We start from the raw sequence: 27175 nt of genomic DNA on the forward strand, positions 1-27175 counted from the left end.
TATCTTTTGGAGTAATTAAGCAAGGTGATCGGTTAATTGCTCATTACTCATGATGGGGTGCCGGTAAAACCCTTACCTCTTCTTGTGGGCATACATCAAACACTCAAACTCGATTTTCCTAAGCTCGACTCTTAAGGTTTGAACAGACCTCAATATGGATGTATAATCCTATTTCTATACGATGCATGAATGCTGTAGATTTTCAAATTTAACTGGAATGAAAACACAAATCTGGAAATTCATATTTATATCTCACAGGGCTGTGAATCTAAAAAATCAGGTTCGCAATTTCTGTGGGATGTAGATCTGGAATTATCTAGACAATCCTAAATGAGAAAACAGATGATCATAAGTTCAGATAACTCGATCTAACAAAAACCATGCAAAACCTAAAGCATTGATACCAAATTTGATGCAGGATGGTCTAAACTAGAATGCATGTGTGAGCACAAAAATTATCCAGCAAAATAAACTAAGTAAATCAAATGAAATATTTAACATTCCACATCATAGTAAAGATAATAACAGAGAAAATATGCAATGGTTGGAGACCATCATCACAATCCTGCGGTACCGAATTCCAATCATGCGTGGATTGGATCCGGTGAGGGATGGGACCTCCCGATCTTGCATGGTTTCAGCTTCTCTAGTCCAAGAAATCAAAGGATTTCTAGAATAGGGACGGCTGGAAAATCTGAGAGAGGGTTGGGATCAATTCTCAGATTTTCAGGGTCAATAGCAATCAAAGAATACGAGGCATAGAAAGAGAAGAAGAAGGTTGGAGGACTAGAAATAGAATTTAGAAGAAGAGGAGATTAGGGGAAGAGAAGAAATTACCACAAAGGGAGGGGAAGGAGGCACCAAGCTTTCAGTAAAAAATCATTAGGTTTAGGGTAGAAAACACCCTATTTATAAAATTCGGATTTAAAAGAAAATGACTAAACTAACCCTATAACAAAAGGAAAAAAAAAAGCGCAAAACAAAGCTTTCTATAAATGATAATAAAAAATCCTTCGTAACAAATCGGTCTTCTAACTCATCCTACACGTGTGTCCTCCTAATGTGGGGCCTTCAATTAATCCAGGGACACGTGTAAGGTCTTCAAAATCCTCCTTGGTTGTGCCACAAACCATCATCAAGCCATAAAGTTATATTTGTCGGCCGCCTTCGTCTTTGATAAACTTTGAAGGGTCTGATGTCCTTATCAAACTCCCCAAGTCCAAAATCTACTTCATTTAACACTAAACTAGATAGTACTCCATTTTATACCAAAAGTTCAACATGATTCACAAGAACTTGTCTGTAAACATTAAACCAGTTCACTAAAAGAAGGATTATAGCCTATAGGCAAGCAGAACACATAAAAGAAAAGATAAGTCATTTGCAATGTATACAACTAAAGCAATACTATAAACAAATTTTCTTTAACAATCCTAGCTTCGGAACATATTACAACAGAAAGCATGCTACAACAATACTAGAAACATTAGAATCTTCGAAATAGATGCAAAACGAGCTCACCGGAAATTTTTTGACATATTTGACGGTGTGGAAGCCTCATTTGGCTTTCCCTGAAGCAAAAGAACCTTGTTGGCATTCTTCTGAAGAGAGTACGGCAGAGGTGTACCAAGTTGACCATCATTTTCTTGAGCAGTTTCTGCAGCCGCAGCTGCTGCAGCACCAAGTGCAACAGCTGCTGCAACAGAATCAGCAGCATAGCAACCATCAAGGTTGCCCATGATCCACTCAATGACTTTTTTAACTTCAGCAGCCCGCACTAAATGTGCCTGTATTCAGTAACGAATAGGACCCCATTACTATACATTTAAAAGACGCATGTCGCTGAAGCTACTCTATTTAAGACGCTGAAGACGAACATATGTCCATGGACAAAAACAGTACAAATATGTACAAAAAATAAAGTTGTCTAATTCATTATAAGATTTATATTATATATTATGATTAACCAGGGTAAAAAAAAAAAAACCTACAAGCTTATTACGGAACTGCCACAGAAGTATAATGGGCATAAGAATTTTGAGATAGCTGAATGAAGATCAACTGCTAATACTCTCTCTCTCTCTCTCTCTCTCTCTCTCTCTCTCTCTCTCTCTCTCACACACACACACACACACACAAAAACATGACACAACACACACACACACACACACACACACATATTGATGAGGACATCCGAGCAACAGCCAGGGTATACCAAAGGAGGAGGAGAGCTCACGTTTCTTTATGGCTAAGTGACTTGAACCCAACTACACCCGATTTTTAACTAGGTCCAAAAATTAGACCAGAACCCAACCTGATATCTAAATGGATCCCAAAAATGGGACCCAAACCCATTAAAATTGTGTTGGGTCCACCAGGAAACCACAGGTTCAAGAACTAATTGACCCACCTATCCAGTCGACGATCAACAACACCACTTCCCTGGTTAATATTACTTAATTGTTATAAACAGTATATGTTATATAGAAGCATTTCAATTCAGCATTTCAATGATCTTCCATTCCTTAAGGGACAATTTGATGGGTAAATTAAACCACTCACCAATAGAAAAAGAAGACTTCCTTTTTTATTGTGTTTATCAGTAGCAAAATTTTAGTAAAAGAAAGAAACCACAAAATTAATATCCACTATGAAACAAGTGGTTCCAATATGACAGGAACGAAATTGAAAATGCCTATGTTACCATCTACAACAAGGGGATGATCAAAAGTCCAAGAATAATTTCGGGCCCTCTTTTTAGCCCTCAACTGATGGGGACATCACGCGCACACCCGCATGCGCGCCGCCCCCTATACACATACGCACGAAGGGGGGCCCCACCATCGATCTGGATCGATGACGACGTCCAGAGAGGGCCCCCTAGCTAGAAGACGGAGTTTCGCTTCCTTGTAGTGGGCCCGATAATCAAGTAAAGCCCATCATGGAATCTCATGATCAGGGCCCACTAGTCGGATTGATTTCATATTTTAGGTTTTGCTTATTGTTATTATTTAGAACATCATGAACGCTTTAGATTTCTTTGTTTGATTTTTATTTTAGTTTACTTCATCGCCAAGTAATAGGTTATGCACATGGCGCGAGTTTTGGAGTATAGGGTTTTCTTATAAATAGGCACCCCTTGTAGTTCTTTTGATTCCATTGAAGATTAATAAAAATTCTGCGTTTTCCTACTCTCAGAGTTGTGAAGCCTAATTCGGTGCGAAGCCCTCCCTTCATCGAAGGGTTAACTACCGTGGTGCGAAGCCACATCTATCCCGATTCGCCCCCATTCATCGCCATCTCTACTACTCATCTTCTACCATCACTTCTTCTCATCTCACTCCATCATCTACACTTTGAATCAATCATCTATTGCAGCAATTCTCCTCCCCACAGCAGAATTTCAGAATCTAGCCCTACAGGAGGGCTGAAACTTCAGCGGAGCACCACGCACAAACCGTACATCGGATCGAGCTGAGATTTGGGGGTTTTGGAGTCCATCCCTGACCGACCAGGGCCAAGGTGGCCTTTTTCTGAATAGTGGGTCCCACACACGTGCGGCCGGGATCACACGCACATGCGTCTGGGCCATTGTTGTTGTCCACGCGTGCGGTACTTCTCTGATTCGTCTATCTCCTCTCTTTCACTCTGCTTTCACCCAAAATCCCTAAACTTAACCCTAAATTACTCAAATCTCCAATTTTATGCCCCTTTTCTTACCCTAGGGTTCCCCGAATTGGAATTTCTGAATCCCTTGGATTAGGGACTGATTACTATACATGTGTGGATGATTATTTTTTATCTTTTGAGTATCATTTGGTTCATAATTTTTATTGATCCAGCCCTATCATGTGTAGGCTTGGACCCGCATAGATTCCCCTTAATTGAATGTTTGGACTTTCAGGTGAGATATGGAATTTGTGTAATTGTTTCTGAACTAACGTGATCTTAAGCCTCAAATCTCGCATATCATATTTAATTTTCATGACCTGCATCAAATTTGGTATCAGAGCTTAGGGTTCTTATAGGGGAATACATTACATGTTTAGGGTTAGTTTGTTTGAATCCATCATGCATTCAGTTCATCATATGTAGCTTTCAAGAGTCTATAGTCCCTGATATTAGTTGCTGAAATTTCAGTTAGCAGGAAGTTAGCAATTTACATTGCTGTAACTTTCTGTTATTCATTTATTTTGACAACTATATTGCTGGATTTTAGTAGCACTGCGTAGTTTCCCTCATATAGAATCTCATAGGATCATTTAGTCCCATATAGTCGTCGTAGAAAGTCTTTAGGTGGAGTCAAATTGTACACCCACACGTACAGGTCATGGTTTTGGCTAGCACCCTACACTAAACATGGAACAACTGCTAGAGTCACTAAACAAGCTGTCCCAGCAGATCGAGTCTTGGGGTAAGCGCTTGGAACAAGACATAGATCAACGCCTTGACCAAATAGAGGTATCCCTCAAGACAAACCCCACCATTAGAGAAGATGGCCAATCTCAGGCAGGTAACCAGGAGGATAGACCAATGAATGGAGGTGGCCAAGGAATCAATCATGGGCGTGCACCCGTACCCCCACCCCATGAGGGACATCAAGACCATTATTTTGAGGGGTACAACATGTGCGGTCTCGTGGCTAGAGAGAGTACACCAGAGGCTAGTGTAGAGTTATCTACTGAGGCCATTCCGGTAGTGGATGAGTTTCATGATTTTTTTCCTGATGATCTATCGGATTAGTCTCCCCCTAGGAGGGATATAGAGCACACCAGAACATGGGATACCGTAATACCTACAGCCGAGTTTGCGTTTAATCGTCCCGTCGATAGGTCCATAGGTCTCAGTCCTTATGAAGTCGTTACTGGTTATAAACCTGAGAAACCTATTGATATCGTCCCTATGTCTGTCCCACGGACCGTCAAAGCCTGCAGAGTCTTTTGCGCATCACATTCATTTACAGGATCAAGAAATCAGGCAGAAGATCACTACTAGTAATGAACATTACAAATTTTCTGCAGACCAGCATGAACGTTTCAAAGAATTTAATATTGGGGACTCTATGATGGTCCGCATCAGGCCCGAGCAGTATCCTCCGGAAGTCGTTCGTAAGTTATACGTGCGTAACGCTGGACCCTTCAAAATTATAAAACGAAACAATCTCAATGCGTATGAGGTAGATATTCCACCTTCCATGGAAATTAGTTCCGCATTCAATGTGGAGGATCTAGTTACTTTTCAGGGGACCACTGATACTTTGTCTGGCCCTTAGCCCACCCATCCCGATTCTCCAGATTTATTCCTTGATCCATGGCCCCCTCCCGCCCATCTTCCCAGCCCCTACCTCCCATACCTACCCTTCCCGACCAATTTTCTCAACCTCTACGTCTCATACCTACCCGTCCTGACCCATTTTTCTAGCATGTACCTCTCATATCTACCCTTCCCGACCCATTTTTTCAGCCTCTACGTCACATACTTACCCGTCCTGACCCATTTTCCCAGCCTCTACCTCCCATACTTACTCTTCCTGACCTTTCTTCCCAGCCTCTACCTCTCATACCTAGCCTTCACACACTCAGAGAGGAAGTAGAGGGTATCCTAAACAATCAGAAGTTTCAACGTCGGACGGCGGGTTTCAGAAGTACCTGGTTAAATGGAAGTCACGCTCAGCGTCAGACAATACGTGGCTCACTGAGGAAGAGCTTCAGAGATTTGATCCTGACATCCTGGAGCGGTTCAGGAGTTTTATTTCGCCAGCGGCGAAATCTTTGCAGCCGGAGAGAATTGATGGGGACATCACGCGCACACGCGCATGCGCGCCGCCCCCTAAGCACGTACGCACGAAGGAGGGCCCCACCATCAATCTGGATCAATGACGACGTCCAGAGAGGGCCCCCTAGCTAGAAGACGGAGTTTTGCTTCCTTGGAGTGGGCCCGATAATTAAGTAAAGCCCATCATGAGATCTCATGATCGGGGCCCACTAGTCGGATTGAATTCATATTTTAGGTTTTGGTAATTGTTATTATTTAGAACATCATGAACGCTTTAGATTTCTTTATTTGATTTTCATTTTAGTTTACTTCATCGCCAAGTAATAGGTTATGCACATGGCGCGAGTTTTGGAGTATAGGGTTTTTTTATAAATAGCACCCCTTGTAGTTCTTTTGATTCCATTGAAGATTAATAAAAATTCTGCGTTTTCCTACTCTCAAAGTTGTGAAGCCTAATTCGGTGCGAAGCCCTCCCTTCATCGAAGGGTTAACTACCGTGGTGCGAAGCCACATCTATCCCGATTCGCCCCCATCCATCGCCATCTCTACTACCCATCTTCCACCATCCATTCTTCTCATCTCACTCCATCATCTACACTTTGAATCAATCATCTATTGCAGCAATTCTCCTCCCCACAGCAGAATTTCAGAGTCTGACCCTACAGGAGGGCTGAAACTTCAGCGGAGCACCACGCACAAACCGTACATCGGATCGAGCTGAGATTTGGGGGTTTTGGAGTCCATCCCTGACCGACCAGGGCCAAGGTGGCCTTTTTCTGAATAGTGGGTCCCACACACATGCGGCCGGGATCACACGCACATGCGTCTGGGCCATTGTTGTTGTCCACGCGTGCGGTACTTCTCTGATTCGTCTATCTCCTCTCTTTCACTCTGCTTTCACCCAAAATCCCTAAACTAAACCCTAAATTACTCAAATCTCCAATTTTATGCCCCTTTTCTTACCCTAGGGTTCCCCGAATTGGAATTTCTGAATCCCTTGGATGAGGGACTGATTACTATGCATGTGTGGATGATTATTTCTTATCTTTGAGTATCGCTTGGTTCATAATTTTTATTGATCCAGCCCTATCATGTGTAGGCCTGGACCCGCATAGATTCCCCCTAATTGAATGTTTGGACTTTCATGTGGGATATGGAATTTGTGTAATTGTTTCTGAACTAACGTGATCTTAAGCCTCAAATCTCGCATATCATATTTAATTTTCATGACCTGCATCATCAACTCAGCAGGGTTAGAGGCACCATGACTACTGGACCTAGAAAAACAATGCAGATCAATCCTCATTCATCTATAACAGCTCTCCAACACCAGTATTAATTGGGTTGCTACCTGCGCTTCCATCAACAATCAGCTCCAGAACACCAAACCCATAAATTCCTTTAACTTCCCCAATTAAAAATGGAGCTTTTGGTATTTTCCCTTAACCACATGAATCATTCCCTGGGTATTATAAAGAATTCTTTCCAAATACCACCACAATAGAAGAATCTCTCTTCCAGAATTCCACTTGCAAGAATTAGGGGAAACTCTTCCTGTCCAATAAAGGGGCAACTAGGAATTCCATAAGTCCAATAAGAATCTCCCTTCTAAGTGACAATGCAGATAAATGCTGTCACTGGTTCAACTAGAAGGTTCGAAAGTCAGCATAATTGTAGAATGATATTTATATAGGATAGGTAGTGTGTCGAAGGTCCACCATCTATGTTTCCAACATTGCATTAAGGTCAATTCAACTTCTGATTTGGAACTGTACATAAAGAAGAGAAGATATGGCCAAGCATTACCTTACCTGGACAACTTTGAAAATAGCAGATAGAAGTTGAACGAAGCTTTCAGATGAAAGATTCCGTAGCTTGCTCGCAAGTGATAAACCTCCACCTGAGCCATTGCAGAAGCAGCAAGAGTGAACAGAAGAAAAAAATAAACTGTAACCAATCATTATGCCTGCTTCAGGTGAAAGCATGGAGCAGCAAACGCAAAGCCTAAACATGAGGGTTACTAAATATCAGGACAATATCATCCAAGTACAGACCATCTGTATCAACTGTTCTTTCTCCAGATGTGAAATCAGACTCCACAGGCCGCGCAACCAAAAACGGAAGCAACTCTGCAACTGTGGTCTTGATTGCCATTTTCATATCAGCAATAAGTTTATCACGATATAACCGCAGCACAGAAGGAAGCTTTGCCTGAAAAAACAAAAACAAAAAAACAAAAAACAAAAAACAAAAAAACAAAAAAAAAAAAACAAAAAAAAAAAAAACAAAAAAAAGAATGATGCCATCAATGCATGATTTATAAAGCCACTTATCATTTAAAAGTTATTTCAGATACTTCAGAAGAAAAGGGGAAAAGAAAACATTTCACATCAAAATGGGCATATGAACATTAACAATATTGTGCATTAAAGCAATAATGACATTTGACCAGACTGCAAGAATATCATAACATGAAATACATACAATAGCACTGGAAACAATGTAATGCACAAAACTTTCATTCCATGAACCTCGATTCACAATAACATAAAAATCACAACCTAGTAAATCCAACGTTTTGAACAACAGTATCAGTGCGTGTATTGGCCAAGCCCAAAAAACAATACAATACAGGGCATGTCGCCCAGGCACAAAAAACCATATGGGGTATATCGGCGAGGCCCAAAAGCAGATACGATATGGGGTGTCTAGGATCGAACCGGACCTGTATATTGACCCATCAGAAGAACTCTTTTAGCAAAAGAAATCTTGAAAAGGTAATGGGAAAATATGGAAAAATGTAAAACACTGGTATCTATCATCTTTTGTATTCAATGGTGTATCAAATCATTCATAGATCAGAATATTGTCCTTCAGCTTGACATGCTGAAAGTCAACCAAATAAGTGCTGTTCAAACACAGAGCGGTTATGGCCATTACCGTTACGTAACAACCATTATGGCCATTACGTAACCGTTTTGGTATATCATGATCCTAACCGTTTAGGTAGAGTACCTAAAAGCTTCTTGCACCTATACAAGGAGTCCTCATTTGGGACTTAAATTCTCAAGAGTTGTAAGCATTTTAGTGCATTACAAGAATTCCCATTCACTCACCTGTGTTCGATGAGTTTTCTTGCATTACCACCAAGTCATTGGGTTCTAGTACTCAGTGGTGCAGGTGGTAGTTAAAGCTGAATCGAGTAGCGTTAGGGCATTGCGCGAGTGTAGCACAGGCAAGGGAGCTGAGTTCGCAAGTCCATGATAGTCAATATCAGAGCCTAGTCAGTTCAGTGGGTAGATTGTCATCTTTACAGGAGATTACTACTGAGCAAGAGGCGATCATCCAAACACCATAGGATGGATGGGTACAATGACTAAATGGTGAGTGTGGACCTTGGTTCATTGCAAGATCACATTAGCAAGTTGAAGCTTGCCACAGCCAAAGGAGATGAATCGTTGGGGAACATGGAGGGATGTAGGGAACACAACAAGTTCCCAATAGGTAGACAAGAAATGGATGAAGATAGGGTGGGTACGCTGGAGGTACTCAAGGCTCGAATCGCTAACATTCATAAAGTGATGTAAAAGGAGATTGAAAATTTGTGTGCAAAAGTCACCATCTTGTAGAAGGCTACGGCGAAGAGTGGACCTGCTCTTATCAGGCTCAGATCCCTAACCATTAGTGCTTCAATCAATCTAGGGATGCCAAGAAGCTTTAGAGTTTGTTATGGCAAATGGAGCAATATTTCAAGGCTTCCAAGTTGGAGGATGATGAGACCGAAGTGCACACAACAATCATGTAACCTATCATCCAACTCAATCTGAATGAAATCTATGAGCACCAGGTCATGAAAAAATGGTTAAGTAGCTGCCGCTATAGCCATTACATAATGGCAACGGTGGTCACCGTTACGTGTTACACAGCCGTTATGGAGAAGTGGCCAGTAGTGGACCTTTATGCCCATGTAACGGCCGTTACGTTCCCCATAACAGCCCATTACAGGGGGTTAATGACTATTAAGAGGGTGTAAAGATTTGATACGGACCAATATACCTTTGCTTCAAGAAAAAAACAACAACAACAAAAAGAAAAAAAAAAAAAAAAAAGAGGTTGTAATGGCCATTATGACCCGTGTCATAATGGTAACAGTGGTGGCCATTAGGGCCACCATTACTACCACTATTGGATACCTTGATGAGCACCCAACCTAGAGCTTTTGTCTACTCCTCAGCTGCTTCTAGTTCCATAGATAACATCACCAGCCACATTGCTCCTACCTCTGCCCCTTTTACCTGCATGAAATTTTTCACCACTACTTGAAGCTCATCGCTTGAACGATGCAAATGGGATGGATCTTCTAGAAGAAATTCATTCGGGGGATGTCGCTTGTTGATAACATAGTCTTTGTCCATGAGACTAAAGCAGGGTGAATGCTGATAAACTGGAGGTTTGCAGGAAGGCTCAAGATTCTAGAGGTTCAAAAATCAGCATAGCCAACAACGAGCATCTGGAGTGCAAAGGAATAGCTACTGAGGCAAGGCTTTAGTGATTTGGCGCTATAATTGAAAAGAATGCAGTCATCAATAAGGATGTTCTCAGTAGAGTCAGTGCTAGGTGGATCAACTGGAAGTGTGCCTTGAAACTGTGGTGTTCACCACATGCCAATGAAACTCAAGAGAAAATTGTATAGGATGGTCATCCAATCTCTGGAGTCCTCGTTACATAGCTGACAGCAGTGTACCAAGACAAGGGGGACACATTAAGTGTAGGCAATGAGAGGAATCACCCCTTCTCCTCACACAAACATGGAATCCAAGCTTCAGAATATTTCAACTTATCCCTTTAATGATTATGAGTCAAAAGTTCGAAGTAGAACAATTCACATCCACAAAATACAACAGCAATGATTTTCACCTAAAATTTGTGACTAATTTATGAAGATAAAAAGTACATAAGATTAGCAAAGAAAACCATAGATACAGAAAAAAAGGACTCACTGTTCTAAGCAATCCAATGATAATGGGGAGAAGACGATCTCGAAAGCTAGAACTTTCTTCATCATCTAACTTAACCTGTGAACAAATAAGAAATGTCACTAATTCAATAATTACATAGCTTAGAGTTTCCAAGTCCCTACTGAGACATATGCAAAGAAAAATAACCAGTCGACAGATATAAATATGATTTAAGATAATGTTTTACCATTCAAAATAATTCTTCCAATCAATTTTTATTTTTTTTTGAACAATGAGAAAATTTTATAAAGAAAAAGGCCAGAGCAAGAATATACAAAACAGAAAAACTATACAACCCAAAAACACTTATAGCTTAGTCCAGCTTTCTGGAAACCGAACTACAACCATCGAAGCCACTGCCCAATCTATAACATGCCATTTCACTATATCAAAGACTTCCTCTACTCACCCCACACGATTCCTGAAACATCTATTATTCCTTTCCCTCCATAGGAACCATAGACCGGCCAACATCGCAAGGCTCCATACTTTTCGACCCGCATTCGTATGCATTCCTTCGTGCCACAAGAGGAAGAACTGCCCAATGGAGTTTGGAGAGACCCACAATACTCCAAAAAGGTTGAAAAACTTTTTCCACAGCTGCCTCGCAAAAGCACAATGGATGAAAAGGTGATCCACTGACTCCTCATCTTGAAAGCACATAAAAACAAAGATAAAGAACTCGGTACATGGTACGGAAAAAACGAAGATAAAGAACAACCAAGCATATCTGCATAGAAGAACCTGGGCACCAATCTATATCATCCTCTTTTATGGAAACGTTTACATCATCTATCCACTTCTTTTGGCCATAGTGCACCTCAATTAGGCAAAACTATCTTCAGACTTTCCTAGTAAATGGATAAAAAGGTCATTCCACTTTAGTTTATACATAGGCTTTCTTTTGTAGACTGTAGTTTCAAGAAAGAAACAAGGCTTCGTTTCTACTTTGACCAACAAATTAGTTTTTCTGGTAACTCTTCAGAAAGAAACTAGGAAAGTTATTTAAATTTTATAAAACATGCTTTGGTAATTTCAAGAAGGAAATTGGTTTCCACTTTAGATTGGTCTACCGTCGTCCCAACTCCCAAGAAGAGAATAATGTTCCATTTCTATCTGCCAAAGACTCGATTCTGCTGGTAACTACAAGAAAGACAGGTTCTCTCACTTTATTGTTCACAGTAAACTTCAACTCTTCCGTACTTTCAAGAAGGAAACCACGTTTCCACCTTAATATATCTGAAAAACTAACTTTTTGGTAATTTCATGAAAGGAACCAGGTTTCCACTGTAGTTTGGCCAAAAACATATTTCTTTTGGGAATTTAAAGAAGTAAACAAGGTTTCCCTTCTATTTTCACCGAAGACTTGATTCTCATTTAAATTTCAAGAAGGAAAGCAGTGTTCCAATTTAGTTTGACCAATATCTTAGTTCTTTTAGAAACAGAAGAAAATATATCCATTTTAGTTTGACCAAGGACATTGTTCTTTTGATCATTTCAATATATAAACAAGGACTTCACTCTAATTTTTATTTTTTTATAAAAATTTTCACAGAGAGAGAGAGAGAGAGAGAGAGAGAGAGAGAGAGAGAGAGAGAATTTGTTCATTTGGTAATTTGAAGATGGAAACAACTCTCCAATGTAGTTTTACTAAAGACGCAGTTCATTTGGTATTTCAATATAAATCAAGTGTTTTACTTCAGTTAGAGAAAAAATAAAAAACACAGATTTTTGTTAATTTCAGCATGGCAAAAGTCTTTCTTTAGATTGACCATAAACTGAGTTATTCTGTAGTTTCCAGAAGGGGGGGAAAAAAGCTCTTTTCAATTACTAAATACTTCATATGGTAATTTCACCCGATCAGGGTTTCCACTTAACACAGTTGAAACAATAAGGTTTCCACTTAAATTTGTAACATGCTTCAAATACACCACTAGAAACATGAAGGGGATGTTCAGCAGTTCTGGATTGAGTACACCAGTCGCAAATCCAAGCCCAATCTGGTGACAATTCTACGAACCACAATAAAAAAATAAAATAAAACTGCTAGCTTAATTCTTGATCTCACTACAAGCCATTCTCACCATTGCAGTAGCAACAGCCTCACTCAAGCCCTTGTAACAATACCTCATAGCCTTTAATGATTTCAATACAACCTCTAACATATCTATTGCAAACCATCAGCAAGAGTTGCAGTTGCATGAGTTGGATGTAGGATTATGATTGCCCTTTTCTGTGGGTGAAACTATTTGCTTTATTTGTTGTTGTTGTATCCTTAGAAATTTGTCTTAATAAAACCTTGCCATTCATCAAACAAATAATATGTAACCTCTAACTTCATAGTTACTTGTTTCCTCTCAAGAAACCACCACATAACCACCCTTGGTAGGCCCACTCAGCCCAGCTTTGGATGGGACTTCGGCCTGGCATGTATGGCCCGATCAATTTTCTGCTCAGGCTTGGGCTTAGGTCATTTAGCCTGAACGAACCCACACAGACTCAACTTCATGTGGATATATGTTCTATTCTACGAATATGCCATTTCAATCATCTATTAGGCAACACGTGTATGTTACGAGTGGACCTTGGTTTCAATTTTCTAAATGTTTATTTCTTTGTGCATTGTCAGTCCACCTGATAAAGGGGTGGATTAGAAACATTAATCATAGGAAATAGGGAATTGATCAATTTTCAGGTTGGGCATGGTTGCACCAGCCCAGGCTCAGAACCAACTTACTTCAGGCTCAGACTTGGACCTGCTATGCTAGGTCCATATGAACTCGAGCCGTGCCTAGCCTAGCCCAGCCGAAACCTGGCTCATTGCCAACCTATTCCTAGGTACTCTCTCCCACTCCCTATTGCCATCATTCCATCTCCATCTCTTCATCTATCTATCCAACCAATCATGGACAACAAGGTGTTCTTAAGAAGATGGATGAAGGAACCAACCAAGCTGACATATTGAGAGATTTAAAAGGAGAAATTAGATGAAATAAACCATGAAAATTGCCCTGTTTTAGAATCAGAATCTGTTAATTGATGACAAATGCCAAGGCACTTGGCAGTTGGCACCAAGGAAAATTGAAGAGGCAAAATTGAGAGGTAATTTGAGGAACATGTGCCAATTGGCACATGTGGAAATCTGAGCCATTCAGCATATGGGGCACACCATGAAAATGATCAGGAAACAAATGAGGCCAGTCCGCTCATCACATGCGTCACATGTATGAGGGAAACAAAAAGGATCATTAGAAAGAGAAATTGATCAAAAATCTAAAATCAAAGTGTAGATCTTCCCAAACCTAACAGGAGGAACATAAAATATTTTGGCCAAGGCATATTCACAGTGAGTTCCACAAATTGAAAGGCTCGAATCATGCACACGTGTGGGATTGACACTTGACAGCTTTACTGCAAACCACCAACTCAATCTCTTCTTGTGCAGATCTCATTGGCATTTCTTGATAGTGGGTTGATGCTCCACTATAACCCCACAAGATAATAGTACTTTGAAATATACATGACCAAAATTTCCAATTTTCAAAAGTAGAAAATGTACTCCAACAAAATTATACACAATGAAATAGAGAGGCCGAAAACTTTCGAGTTTCAAAAGCTGAAAATTGACTCCTAAGAAATCCTACACCATAATAATCATACTTACTTCGTCATCTTTCCCATTAATGACATTAGAAGCCCTTTCTTTCAACTTCGACAAAATTACAGAATCCACATCTTTGGCATCATGTATAGAAGCACGCATGAACTCTGCTGAAAGAATGCTACAAGAATGAATTTAACTAGTTAAGCTACAAGCTAGACATCATACAGCTCATACATTTCACACACACACACACACACACACAAAAAAAAAAGACAAAACAAAACAAAACGAAAACGGAAGGCCAATATGCATTTATGCACCAATCAATTCAATAAACAAGAATGTGTTTGGCATGTTTATTGGTGATTAATCAAATAGAATTTAACATAAAATTAATGATCCAGGATTGCAAAAAGTGCACAAAGCAGATGATAAACACAATGGGTTGGAGAACTTCATATTAGCTATGGCAACAAAGACAATTAAATGCCCTAGATCAAATTATAACCGAAAACTAGATGTTTAAATAACGCTCACATTCATCTAAATGAAGCATATTAAAAATCACGTCACCAAAGCGTAGTTGGGTGTTTGATGCAACCAAATCGAAAGGAACAAGTTTCAATTTGGATATATACCTGTTCTTGATAGATCATGTCACCAAAAAATACCACAAATTGATAATTAAGCAGACATAAGAGGAGAAACACATGCTATGATAAAATACAGCAACTAGTGCTGTGGATAGAAGCAAAAAATGCTAACAGGAAGACAAACATGCTAAACCCTATTAAAAAAATTAAAAAAAAAAATCGCCATATTAACAATTGAAATATGGTCGAAATAAAATTTTAAATATACATATATATCTCTATTTGAAGGGGCTTCTTCCCATACCTATGAATTCCATTGAACCCATAAATGATACATTCGAAAAATCTTTTTGGCCTTTCAATATCAATAGGTTGATTGTTTCACTCTTGAATCTTCCAAAAGGGAAAAAGATCTCTGAGAGTTGTTCCATGGATCCGGAAGTGATTACTCTGGTTCACCGAATAACTAAATACTCAATTCCATCCCTGATTCAAAGGTATGGCTACAAATGTACACACTTGTATAACAATTGCAAATTGCAATTTAGTTCCACAAACTAAGTAACCCTTAGTTGTTTACTTAATGAGAAAATCAAAATTAAAACCCTATCGGCCAAAAACATCATCATGAGCAATACTAAGTTCGTTCCTATCATCATCATCATCTAAACCTCAACCAATTACTTGGGGTTGAATGAATGAATCATGTTCCAGAGTACCACCCTATCAAAGGTCATACCTTCAGTTAGACCATAGGTCATCAAGTCTTTTTCTCCCCACTCTCATCCACATACTTTTGGGCCTTCCTGTTGCCCTTTTAGATACTTCCTCGTCTTACCACTTGTACCAACTCACTCCTAGACGGCCTTCGATGCATATGACCAAACCATCTAATTCTATTTTCCATCATCTTATTACCTATTGGTGCTACTCCTATGTTCTGATGCATTCATTTCTAATTCTATCCTTCCTCGTCTTGCCACTCATCCATCTCAACATCCTCATTTCGTCTACGCTCGTCCAATGAAGTTATCGTTCCTTAACTACCCAATGTTGTCCTATAAAGCATGGTTGGTCTTATAGTTATCTATAAAATTTCCCTTTCAATTGAGTGGTACACGACTGCTAGTCACGTGAGTCCATGTGTCAAGAAGTCAGTTGAGCCCTTAAAAGTTGAAGATCAAAGATACAAGAGGGCATGTGGCATCAAGGAGCAAAGAACAAGTGTATCAGGTGCCTTGGCGACCCTAACCATTGACCCAAAACGACCCTAAACCTCTAGATGATCATGCCCTAATAGGTAAACCCTTGATTGATCATCTCATAGCCTTAGGAGCCCCATTGGAACATGATTAGTAAGGCTAAAAGAGGTGCGGATTCCTATGAAACAAACCGCCCAAACATTAGCCTTCAAGTGATCTACAATCAATCGATTGATCAGTTGATCGATTCTCAATGGATCTTGATAGATCAGGCTCGAGCAATCGAAGGTGGCCAGAAACGTCCAACAACAAATTAATTATATTCTATATTTTCTCAATGCTATCAAATAATCCTTCGATGCCATCGAAGGGGAGTTCGATCGATCAAATGCCTCGCTCGCTCGATCGATCGAAAGAGCCTTTTTTGCCCATTTTTTTATTGTTGCTCATTTTTTTACTGTTGGAACTCGGTTTCTTTATATAGGGCATTCGGTCCTTGGGCTTCTTGGATGGATTTTGATGCAATAGAAGCTTAGGAGATTCCCCACTCATATCCCACATTCCTAGCCTCTAAATCCATAAGATTTGATTCATCTTCTTGTGCTTAAACACTCTAATGAGGACTCCAACCTCGGTGTTGAAGATGAACTCAATCTCCACCTTGTTCTAGAGATTAGACTTAAACCCATGCTCATTGGCAAAACCTGTGTCTAAATCCTCTAGAACACCCATCTAGCTGAATCCCCTAGGAGTTCAATTATCACATTAGTTGTATGAGGTTTTACCACCCTCCCATCACCTTGGTCACCTCAACTGGAGCATCGAATGCAAGCTGTTTGGTCTTAGAGTTGAAGCATTGGCAAGCATCGGCATCAACAATCGAGAGAGCAATTGACAAGCGGATTCAAGCACAAAAGAGCTTTGAAGAAGCGACTCAAGCATGGCGCATCAAAGGGGCTCAATTCGAAAGTATCAATTAGTAAGTCCACATACTCTCTTTCCTTGTGAAGGAGTAAGGGTTTTGTAATCCAAACTTGATAGGTTCTTATATAGGATTGAGGATAAGAGTTAATAACCCAAACACGATAGGTTCTTGTGTGGGACCTATTCACTTGTGTAGAGTCGAATTCACTAGACAAAGGTGCGTATGTGTTAGTCTCCCTGGGAGCCTCCGATGAGAGTAAACGTAGGTCCTTGGACTAGAGTCGAGGTTGTTGGTTAGCCAATAGAAAACCAACTAAAGTCTCTTAAGAAAGCCTTCGGTGGGAGTGTACGTTAGGTCCTTGTATAAGGTTGTACAGGTTAGAAGTGAACCTAATTAGAACATCTAATAGTGAATACCAGTACACTCAAGGAGAGTGCGTCCGCCAAGAGTAGAGTAGGGAGACTGAACAACTATACATGCTTGTGCTTGGGATTGTCAATTGAGCACTTTCTAATTATGCATATGTGATTGATTAGTTGAATTATATGTATGCATGATTGCCTTGAATGCTAGGATTTGAATGGTTAGCACATCCCACACACATGTACATTATCGATTATAGACTAGTTGCTTGAGTTGGAATATCACGTATAGTCTATGTGATTGGACCCACTATTCGCTTGGAAGCCTTAGTGTTAATTGCCTTGATTAGTTCAATTAGACAATTGAGCATTTAATTGGCAAAATTTTAAGTGGTCCTATTCACGATTCTACTAAGCAATTTCCCCAATTGACTAAAACACTAGCTACATTCCTCCTCTACAAATATTAGAAGGCCATAGTGTCCTAGATCTCCTTTGCAGCTTCATAGTGCATAAAAGCCCTATTTATCTCTTGTTTCATAGAATGAACCATGTCATTATCATCATATTGTTTGCTGACCAATCTATATGAGATTGATCAGTAGTCAACGGCTCCACAATTTTACCATCCAAATATCTTAACTTCCATTTTCCCTTAATGAACATTCAGGGTGACTTGGACAATTTCAAACATCATGTTTTGCCCATCAAATCTCACAGTAGTTATTTGTAATACGGGGTATTCTAAAACACTAGATCCCAAGGTTCCCTTTGCTTTACACTTGAGGAACGGTTTACATTCAAAGAGGCCCCATCATTTGAATAACAAGACTTTTTCCATTGCAGCAAATCATTGTGACCACAGAAACTTGCACCATATATCTAGTCCACACTAGGCATACCCTCAAGACATCTCCAACATCACTTTTCTACATATAGGACTGCAGGCTACAAGCCACACACTCGATGCCAAGATCCTTATGAAGAGTCACAAATCATCAACAATACTACACAATTTCAATTACAGGCCACAGGTCCAATTCACACAATACAGACCGCAGAAAATTGCAAAATGTGACGTACATGTATTCCTAATAATAAAAGGAGATCGGTGTGGTACTCCAAATGGCTATACATGCATAATATATCTCTCTCCATTATTCTCTGAGTTCACAATTATCCAAAACAAGTTTTCCAATGGAAGCACTATTTTTGAAGGGTTCTACAATTTTATTCAAAAAGAAAACTACAAAAAAGGACGACAAGGCATCATCCAAGAAACAAAGAAACAAAACGCACCCTGGCTTCCCCCCAACATAACCATATGATTATCCTGAAGAACTATGGCAGCGATTGCCCAACCCATGAACATCCTCTTGGCTTTAAATGCAACTTCTTCCGCTTGGCACTTGTCCCGAAAGTCCAATTATTCCGATGGAACAAATCAAGTATATAATTGCAACCACAATATTCACATGCGATCGCATAATCGATTATCGCACATGCATACATGCCATGGGATCGCATGTCTTAATGCCATGAGTATGCGAATATGTAGTCCACAGTCAGAAATCTGACCGTTGGACTTTTTTGTTGTTAACATGCATTTGCCTATAAAAAGGTGCACCTCTCTCTCTCTCTCTCTCTCTCTCTCTCTCTCTCTCTCTCTCTCTCTCAATTTTTGTAATTGTAACTCCACCACTATAGTGAGACTCTCTCTCCCCCTCTCTCAAATAATAGTAGACTAATAGTTATAGTACATTAGTATTTAGCAGTGCTTTAAATAGCGTGGCGTTTGGCCCTCTATAGCGTGTAGCATAAGCTACACAATCCTTAATATTTTTAATTAAAATAATAGAACATATGATAAAATTTACAAAATGCATAATTTTTACGAGTTCTTGACTATGAATCCAAATCCTCAACCACTTATTTCCATGCAAAATCCCTCTCTCTTTGCCTTTAGACATCTCTAAGTATGACTTCTTTTTTATTTATTGAAACAACACAAATTCATGATATAGACCACAATTTGGATCGTCCGAATTGATCCAAGTGCTCTATCTACGATATGGACCACAATTTGGATGGTCCGGATTAGTTTAATGTAGTGTCATGTGTCATAGGTATAAGTCATCACCATTTTAAAATAGGCGTTTAACTTACATAGAAAAAACACATGAAAACATGAGATTTCAGGTAGCTTACGCTATCCACGCTACACTACATGTAACGTACACTACAAGCAGCGTAGCTTACGCTACATACCATGTAGCTTATGATACCAGGGAATTACGCTACATGCATACGCGACATAGCGTTTTCGCTATGCTACGCTACAGCGCTACTGAAAACACTTGTATTTAGTAAGTACTTATTACTTAACTAATAACTACTACCTATATATCCTATAGTTATTTCTCAAATGCTTATTTGTTTGGCTAATACTGTAATTGGCTTACACTCTTACTCATACACTACTTAGTACTCACTAGTACTTAGTAGTTAGTACTTACTAGTTAGTAGTTTCTCAAATTCTTATTTGTTGATTACTTGAGTTGACTTAACTCATCAAGTACCACCATCATGTCTTCTTCCCAATCTTCTTCTTTGAAACTAAAGTCAAGTGGCCCGGGTTGAAAGTATGAACACTATCATAGTGCCGGCGACGAAAAGTCGTTAATAATGTGATTTGTGCGGGTTTGTAAGTTCCAATGGTATTGGCCGGCATAAACAATACCTTGAGCACACACCGAGATCAAATGCAAGACATGTCCCAATGTTACTCCAGAGATCCGTAAGGAAATCATGGAGCACATGGACAAGCACGCTTGAAAAAGACATGACACCTTGGTTATTCAAAAAGAATTTATGGAAAGAGAAACATATGAGGGCATTGATGTTGTCAATTTGGATGCTTCTACACCACCTACATCTACAGGGCAAAATCTAAACAGGCACCCAAAAGAGCCCGTAGGCATTAGCCTCCCAAAGATGGTTGACCAAAGGAGTAAGGGCAAAGGACCCACCCAAACTACTTTGGATAACCGTTAATAGCAAAATGATAGAAAAATCACAATTCAATATATTGCAAACTGATTATACCAAGCTGGTGTAACTTTCAACACTATAAAGTTGAAGTGCTTCAAGGTAATGGTTGGAGTTATATGTCAATTTGGACTTGAATTGAAAACAAACGTCCTATTATGATGTGAGGGAGAGTTGTCTAAAAAACGAAATTGAGCTTACTAGAAATTTTATCTCCAAATACAAAGAGAATTGAAAAGTCTATGTTTGTACGCTAATGGCCGATAGATGGACCGATAGATCCAATCGGACATCAATAAACTTTCTTGTTAATTGTCCAACTGGGATAATATTTTTAAAGTCCGTGGATGCATCGATTCATTCCCACACGGCTGATTATTTATTCAAATTGTTAGATAGTGTAGTTGAAGAGGTAGGAGAGGAATATGTTGTTGAAGTTATCATAGACAACGTAGCCTCTTATGTAGTCGCAGGTCACCTTCTTATGGAGAGGAGGCAACGTTTATTTTAGACCCCATGCATGGCATATTGTATTAATCTAATATTAAAAAATGTAGGTAGATTGTATATTAAGGTAATTGCTAAGGCTAGGAGAATACGGTCTTTATGTATGCCCTTCTTCATCACATGAGAAGGCACATTTAGTGTAATTTGCTTTGTTCGGCCATGACCCGATTCACAACAGTCTCCTTTTTTCACAACAGTCTCCTTTTTTCACAACAACCTTCTTAACACTACAAAGGTCACATTCAAAGAAAATTGAACTTGGAACCTTTGTAGTATTGGCCGATTAGAATAATGGGCTCAGGTCAAAGAAAGCCGAAAGAAAGTTAGTCCAACAAACCATTCTTTCCCAATCGTTTTAGAATCAAGTGATCAGTGTTCGAGTTGTCGGTATCGCTACAAGTTTCACTAGCCAGAGATAAAAGATATAATATCGTTATCGCCGATAATATCGCCGATAACCTGAAATGCGGGGAAAAATAGGAAAACATGGGGAAAACGATGGAATTTTTCAATGAAACTTCAAGACATGGCTAAATACACATATTTACATATTTAAGAATAAAAAATTGCGAAAAGAATACATTACATAATAAGTTTTCATTTAATGGGACCCAAAAAGCATGCGATGCCATAAAAAATCACTTTAATAGAAACCAAAATGAGTTTATATATTACAAATGTAGCTAGCATACAGTAATTAAGACACGTAAAAGTACATGAACTCAAAGAAAAAAAACAAATATATGATTGATCCAGAACTTTTGTAGCCCATTAATCGTCAATCACCACTTTTTCCTTTGGTATGGTCCACTTGATAATTGGATGTGCTTATTTTTTGGATAATAAGCTAAAATGATTTGGTATCTACACCGTTAACTCATTTTGACAAATCATTTTATGGTATGGGCCAAAAAATGAAACAAATCCAAATCTTAGGTGGACCACACCACATGAAAAAGTGATCATTGAATGGCAACCATTAAAAAAATTACGGGGGCTACATAAGTTTTAGAGCAAGCTAATATTCATGTTTTCCCTTCATCCAGGTCTATTAGACCTTATGAACAAATTGGATGGAAAAGAAACATCATAATGGGCCCCAAGAAAGCTTCAACGATGGATATCATTCCCACCACAACTTCCTATGGTCATCATTCCCACCACAACTTCCTGTGGTGTGGACCACTTGAGCCTCATATCTGGCTACATTTCGGGCTCATTCCCTAGAATAATATATCAAAATGGATGGACGGTGTAGATAAAACAAGTATATCATGGTGGGCCTTACAGAGCCCTGACAGACCATCCATCTATAGGTTCCTGATCCGCGCCAACGCGGATTTTCCCCGCAGTGGAGTTATCGTGAGAACTTTCTCAGAACTCATCATATGTGATGTGAGTCCAAAATCTGAACAGTCTAAGTGATGAAGCACTCCATGAAACTTCTATGGTTCAACTTTTGCTTTCATCTAAGACTTCAGTGGGCCATTATAAAAGAAAACATTTTTCTCCCTTGATTTTCATCTTTCTTTGCTATGGCCCGCCAGAGTTTTAGATCAGGGTAAAATTTGGTCCCTGGGAGTTTGATGGGATGCCACATCACATGAACCGTTCAGATTGGAGGCCCACTACACGTGTGAAAAGATACATACGTGCCTCAGGTAGCCATGCTCGATAAAAAAGGATGCGGATTAGCTATATGACAGGTTGAGTAGCGAGACTCGCTATTGAAGTGACGTTACCAAGTTATGTGAATCCTATCATGATGTATGTGTTGTATCCACACTGTCCATCCATTTGGAGAGAACATTTTAGGGCATGATCTGAATAATTAGGCAGATCCAAAACTATAATGGATCCCACCATGGAAAACAGTGGAGTGAGTTACACCCACCGTTGAAACCTTCCTAAGGTCCACCATGATGTTTATTTGAGATCCAATCTGTTCATAAGTTAACACAAACATTAAATAAGGTAAAACACAAATATCAGCTTCATTGAAAACTTTTGTGGCCATTAGAAATTTTTAATCGTGAGTGTCACTCTCTCCACTTTTTCTGTGGTGGGGTCCACTCGAGATTTGGATTTGAATCATTCTTTGGCTCATGACCTAAAATGGTCTCTCAAAATGGATGGATGGTGTGGATACAAAACATACATCATGGTGGGACCCATAGAACTTGGTGACATCACTTCAGTAGCGAGTTGGCTACTCAACCCGTCAGTAGCGCATCCGCGCCCGATAAAAAAGGGGCTCCGAACCCATTTTTCATCCAAGAGACCCTAAAACCCTAGATTCTTCCCCAAATCTCCGGATTTCTCTGGATTTTTTTTTTCTGCATTTTCTTCCTAAATCAATTCTGTTTTCAAGTAACAATCTAATAGAAGAAAGAAAAAAAAGGAATCAAGATCTTCTTTATGGTAACCTATGAATGGCAAGCTTCGATTCAAATGGCCCACCAAATACAGTTTCCAATCAGGGCAATCTATTCTACAGGTGCAGAAATCCACCCTATTGAAGGTTTCCCTCCCTCTCTCTCTTTTTTTTTCCAATTTTTTCGGAATATTTCTTCCGTTGGACTGCGATACCGATACTATCGGCCGATATTGCGAACACTGAGTGACAACTGGACTTTTCGCAAAAAATCGATAAAATCGCCGAAAAATCGGCAATATTAGGAAGAGAAACGAAAAAAGGGAGTTTCGGTGTCGCAACTCTAGCAATACCGAAATTATCGACGATAATTCGATAATATCGCCGATAATTTAAACACTACAAGTGATAAAGGCCTTAAAATTATCAAAAGCCTTAGTAGGTGTGTTGTGATTGGTGGACGGTGATGAAAAGCCACCTGTGGGCTATATTTACAATGCGCTGGAAAGGGCCATAAACAAGATCATAGACCACTTCAACAATAAGGAACATGATTATAAGCCCGTCCTAGATATTATAGATAGTAGATGGGGCAGCCAAATGTCATCCCCATTGTATTTGGCTGCCTACAACCTTAATCCAGCCGTATTCTTTGCGTCTGTCAATCGGACTATGACATAAATGACGCATATGGTCGATTTTCTTGATGTTTTGAAAAGAATGATTCCAGATAAACAAGAGAGATAGGATTTCTCAAGAGTTGGACTTTAAATGAAGATTGCAAGGATTTTCTCAAGAGAGTTATTAGGCATAAAAGTATGAAATTGCCTAGTAAGTATGCATTTCTACAAAGTATGAATACGGTTGTTCTTACTTCTTCATTCTTAGTTCTTAAAAGTTACAACTTACAACTTACAATGTAAGAAGTCTAAGTGTCTAACTTAAACTTATTTGCACAACTAGCTGGTGGTCAATGTATGGAGTTGACTCGAATAGAAGGGATCCGACACTACAAAGGCTAGCAATGAGAATTCTTGGCCTTACATGTCCTGTGAATGGTTACCAGCACAACTAAAGTACATTCGAGTTGGTAAGTTGAAGACTTAAAGTTCTATAATTCAATTTCGGTTCACTAAACATAAAAGAAAACAATAATCATCAATTCTTAGCTCAATTCTAATTCACTTTTAATAAAATTTCCAAATGCTTAGCAGATTCACACGAAAAAAGAAATCGTCTCGAACAAAAGAAAATAACCTAGACTTCGTCTAGTATAACCAAAAGATGAGAGAATGATTCCAGGCTAGGCGAGAAAAACTTGATTTCTATGATCCTATCTACCTTGATGATTTGGAGGTAGACGGTGAATGGCTTGTGGAGACAGAGGATCTAGTTTTTGCAAGTGAGTCCCTGACATGGGCCCAAGTCGAATACGCCGCTTATGGATAGGCACCTAGCAAAGGTTCTCAAAAGCATAAAAGGGGGCAAGTAATAGCACAAGGCATAGTAGCAGTCAAGGTCAAGAAGATGAGATTGAGATTAAAGAAGTATAAGAAAAGATGCTCAACCATTGGACGTATATGAGCAGCTTGTGTGGACAGATGATGAAGAAATAGAAGAAGATGAAGTGTACGTTGAAGAAAGAGATAACTCTAACGATGATGATGGTGGTGGTGATGTGTGAAAATGGGAGAGGAATCGATGTAAATAGTAATCCGTATATTTTGAAAATGTAATTGTAGGTTGTATACTTGTATTGTAATTTGTAAATTTGTAAGTTGTAACTTGTAACTTGTTATCGTAAGTAATGTATATAGTAATCTTCATTCTTCAAGATTTCATTTCTCAATTAAAAAAAAAAAAAAATTAATAAGTTGTTGACTCATTATTATTTTTTACATATTGGTTATTAACTTATAATAGCTTAGATAGTACCATAGTCGATAAGGTACCAAGTACCACTAATAATTACACAAATTAGAAAGAAATAGATTAGAAAAACAATATGGGTTAGTTACAGTAATTTTTCCCAATTTTTTCAGAATTTTTTCCATTTTTTTTACTTTAAAAAATTAAAAATAAAAATAAAAAAATGTGCATTCACATAAGCGATCGCACATGGTGATTGCATACAATCGCTTAGGCGATTTGACGATATTGATATTAACCCCTTATTTAGCAAGCACATCCACTCCTAGTGTGCTTCCTCAAGCGTGTGAGATATTCTAGCCAACTCTTTTATCTCCTCGATCCAATTTGTAATTCAAATTATTCTGTTTGGCCGTCTTATAGCATAAACAGACATGCCATCCACCATTATCAGGCCCAAAAAATGAGTTCGAATCTCATTAACATTTCCAAGTTGAGAGAGAGAGAGAGAGAGAGAGAGAGAGAGAGAGAGGTCTGATGAAATTCTTCTCCCCATATGATCCCAGATTGTAAGCCCACACTACACACCGAGTGCACCCACCTTGGATTTTAAAACAAGTTCCCATCAAAATTAAGGTTGAGGATGAACAAATTGAGAATGTTGATGGCGATTGACACAACTATGATTGAGTGCGCCATCTAGAGTTGCATGAAGGATGAAGGGAATAGATAGTAGATTCAAGTGCAGGCGCAGGAAAGCATTTGTTTCTTAATGTTAGCAAGTTTTTTAAGAGAACAAAGAAATTTTATTGAAGACCACGAACGCAAGAAAAAATACAAGAATCAAAAAGAAAACCAAGAGGAAAGATCAGCATGTGTAGCTGATTTTAAAAATAAATAATAATAAAAATCATTCTGATGCAGCATTTGCAATCATATGAATAGTTTCTAGAGTAGAGCATTCCTTGTTATGAAAGCAGCAACTATGACAAGCCCTCCAAATGAACCATAAAGTTCTCATCGCAATGAGTCTCCAAATGGATATCCGGGACTTTCCCACTCCGCTCCCATGCCAAGCCCAGAAGAGTTGATCAACCAACTACGGCATCACCCACGAGATACGGAAAATGCGGAAGAAGTGCAGCCATACTTGCCAGGCAAAAGGTATAATGAATGAAGAGATGATTAGGGGTGTACATTGAGTTGAACCGAGTTGAGTTGGCCTCAGCTCAAGGTGGCTCGGCCACTAGCTGACCTCAGCTCGAACTCGGCTCGGCTCAGTCCTCGAGCCTGACTGGCCAGCTCGACTCAATTCGATCAGCAGCTCGGGCCGAGTTCGCCATTGAGGCATTTCGACAAACACCTGGACTGCACCTTTAAAATCCCTTTGTATGTGAAACAGAAGCAATGGTTTTACAGGTATTTTATCAAACACCTTCTAAGCAACATAAAAGCCAAGAAAAACCAAGAAAAAAATGGTATTTGTTTCATGTACATACCTTCCTTGCCACCAGCCACACTTCGTTAGGTCATTTTATCAAACACTTGGTGAGCAACATCAATGGCAAAGTAACCGAGTCACCAAACTGGTTCGATCTAAGTTTGATTCGAGCTGGATTCGATCTGAGTCGAGTCAAGCTAGGGCCTGCTCGAACTTGACTCGAACTCATTTTCGAGCTCAAAAAATCAGCTCGAACTCAGCTTCAAACCGAGTCAAATCGAGCATTTTTAAGTCGAGTCGAGCGAGCTAACCGAGCTTGCTCGGTTCGTGTACACCCCTAGAGATGATCAATGGATTCCACTTCCCTCATGCACACGAGACATGTTATGGAGGATGAGAGACCTCCTTTGAAGGTTGTCTATAGTTAGAACTCTTTTCCTACCCACAAGCCAAGCGA

At 39.3% G+C, this 27175-nt stretch overlaps 1 protein-coding gene across 3 annotated transcripts in view; it reads right to left on the reverse strand.

The window, feature by feature from the left end:
• The window catches only part of LOC131227551 (vacuolar protein sorting-associated protein 54, chloroplastic), a 143932-nt gene that overhangs the window by 99855 nt on the left and 16902 nt on the right, over positions 1-27175 (reverse strand). For all 3 annotated transcript variants that reach the window (XM_058223352.1, XM_058223353.1, XM_058223354.1), the window contains exons 4-8: positions 14458-14575; positions 10776-10850; positions 7830-7986; positions 7587-7675; positions 1522-1787 (exon numbers count right to left, since the gene is read on the reverse strand). In XM_058223352.1, the coding sequence (XP_058079335.1) occupies positions 1522-1787; positions 7587-7675; positions 7830-7986; positions 10776-10850; positions 14458-14575 (705 nt within the window). The remainder of the gene's footprint in view (positions 1-1521; positions 1788-7586; positions 7676-7829; positions 7987-10775; positions 10851-14457; positions 14576-27175) is intronic.

The sequence above is a fragment of the Magnolia sinica genome, chromosome 15 (genome assembly GCF_029962835.1).
Source record: "Magnolia sinica isolate HGM2019 chromosome 15, MsV1, whole genome shotgun sequence".
Taxonomy (NCBI): Eukaryota; Viridiplantae; Streptophyta; class Magnoliopsida; order Magnoliales; family Magnoliaceae; genus Magnolia; species Magnolia sinica.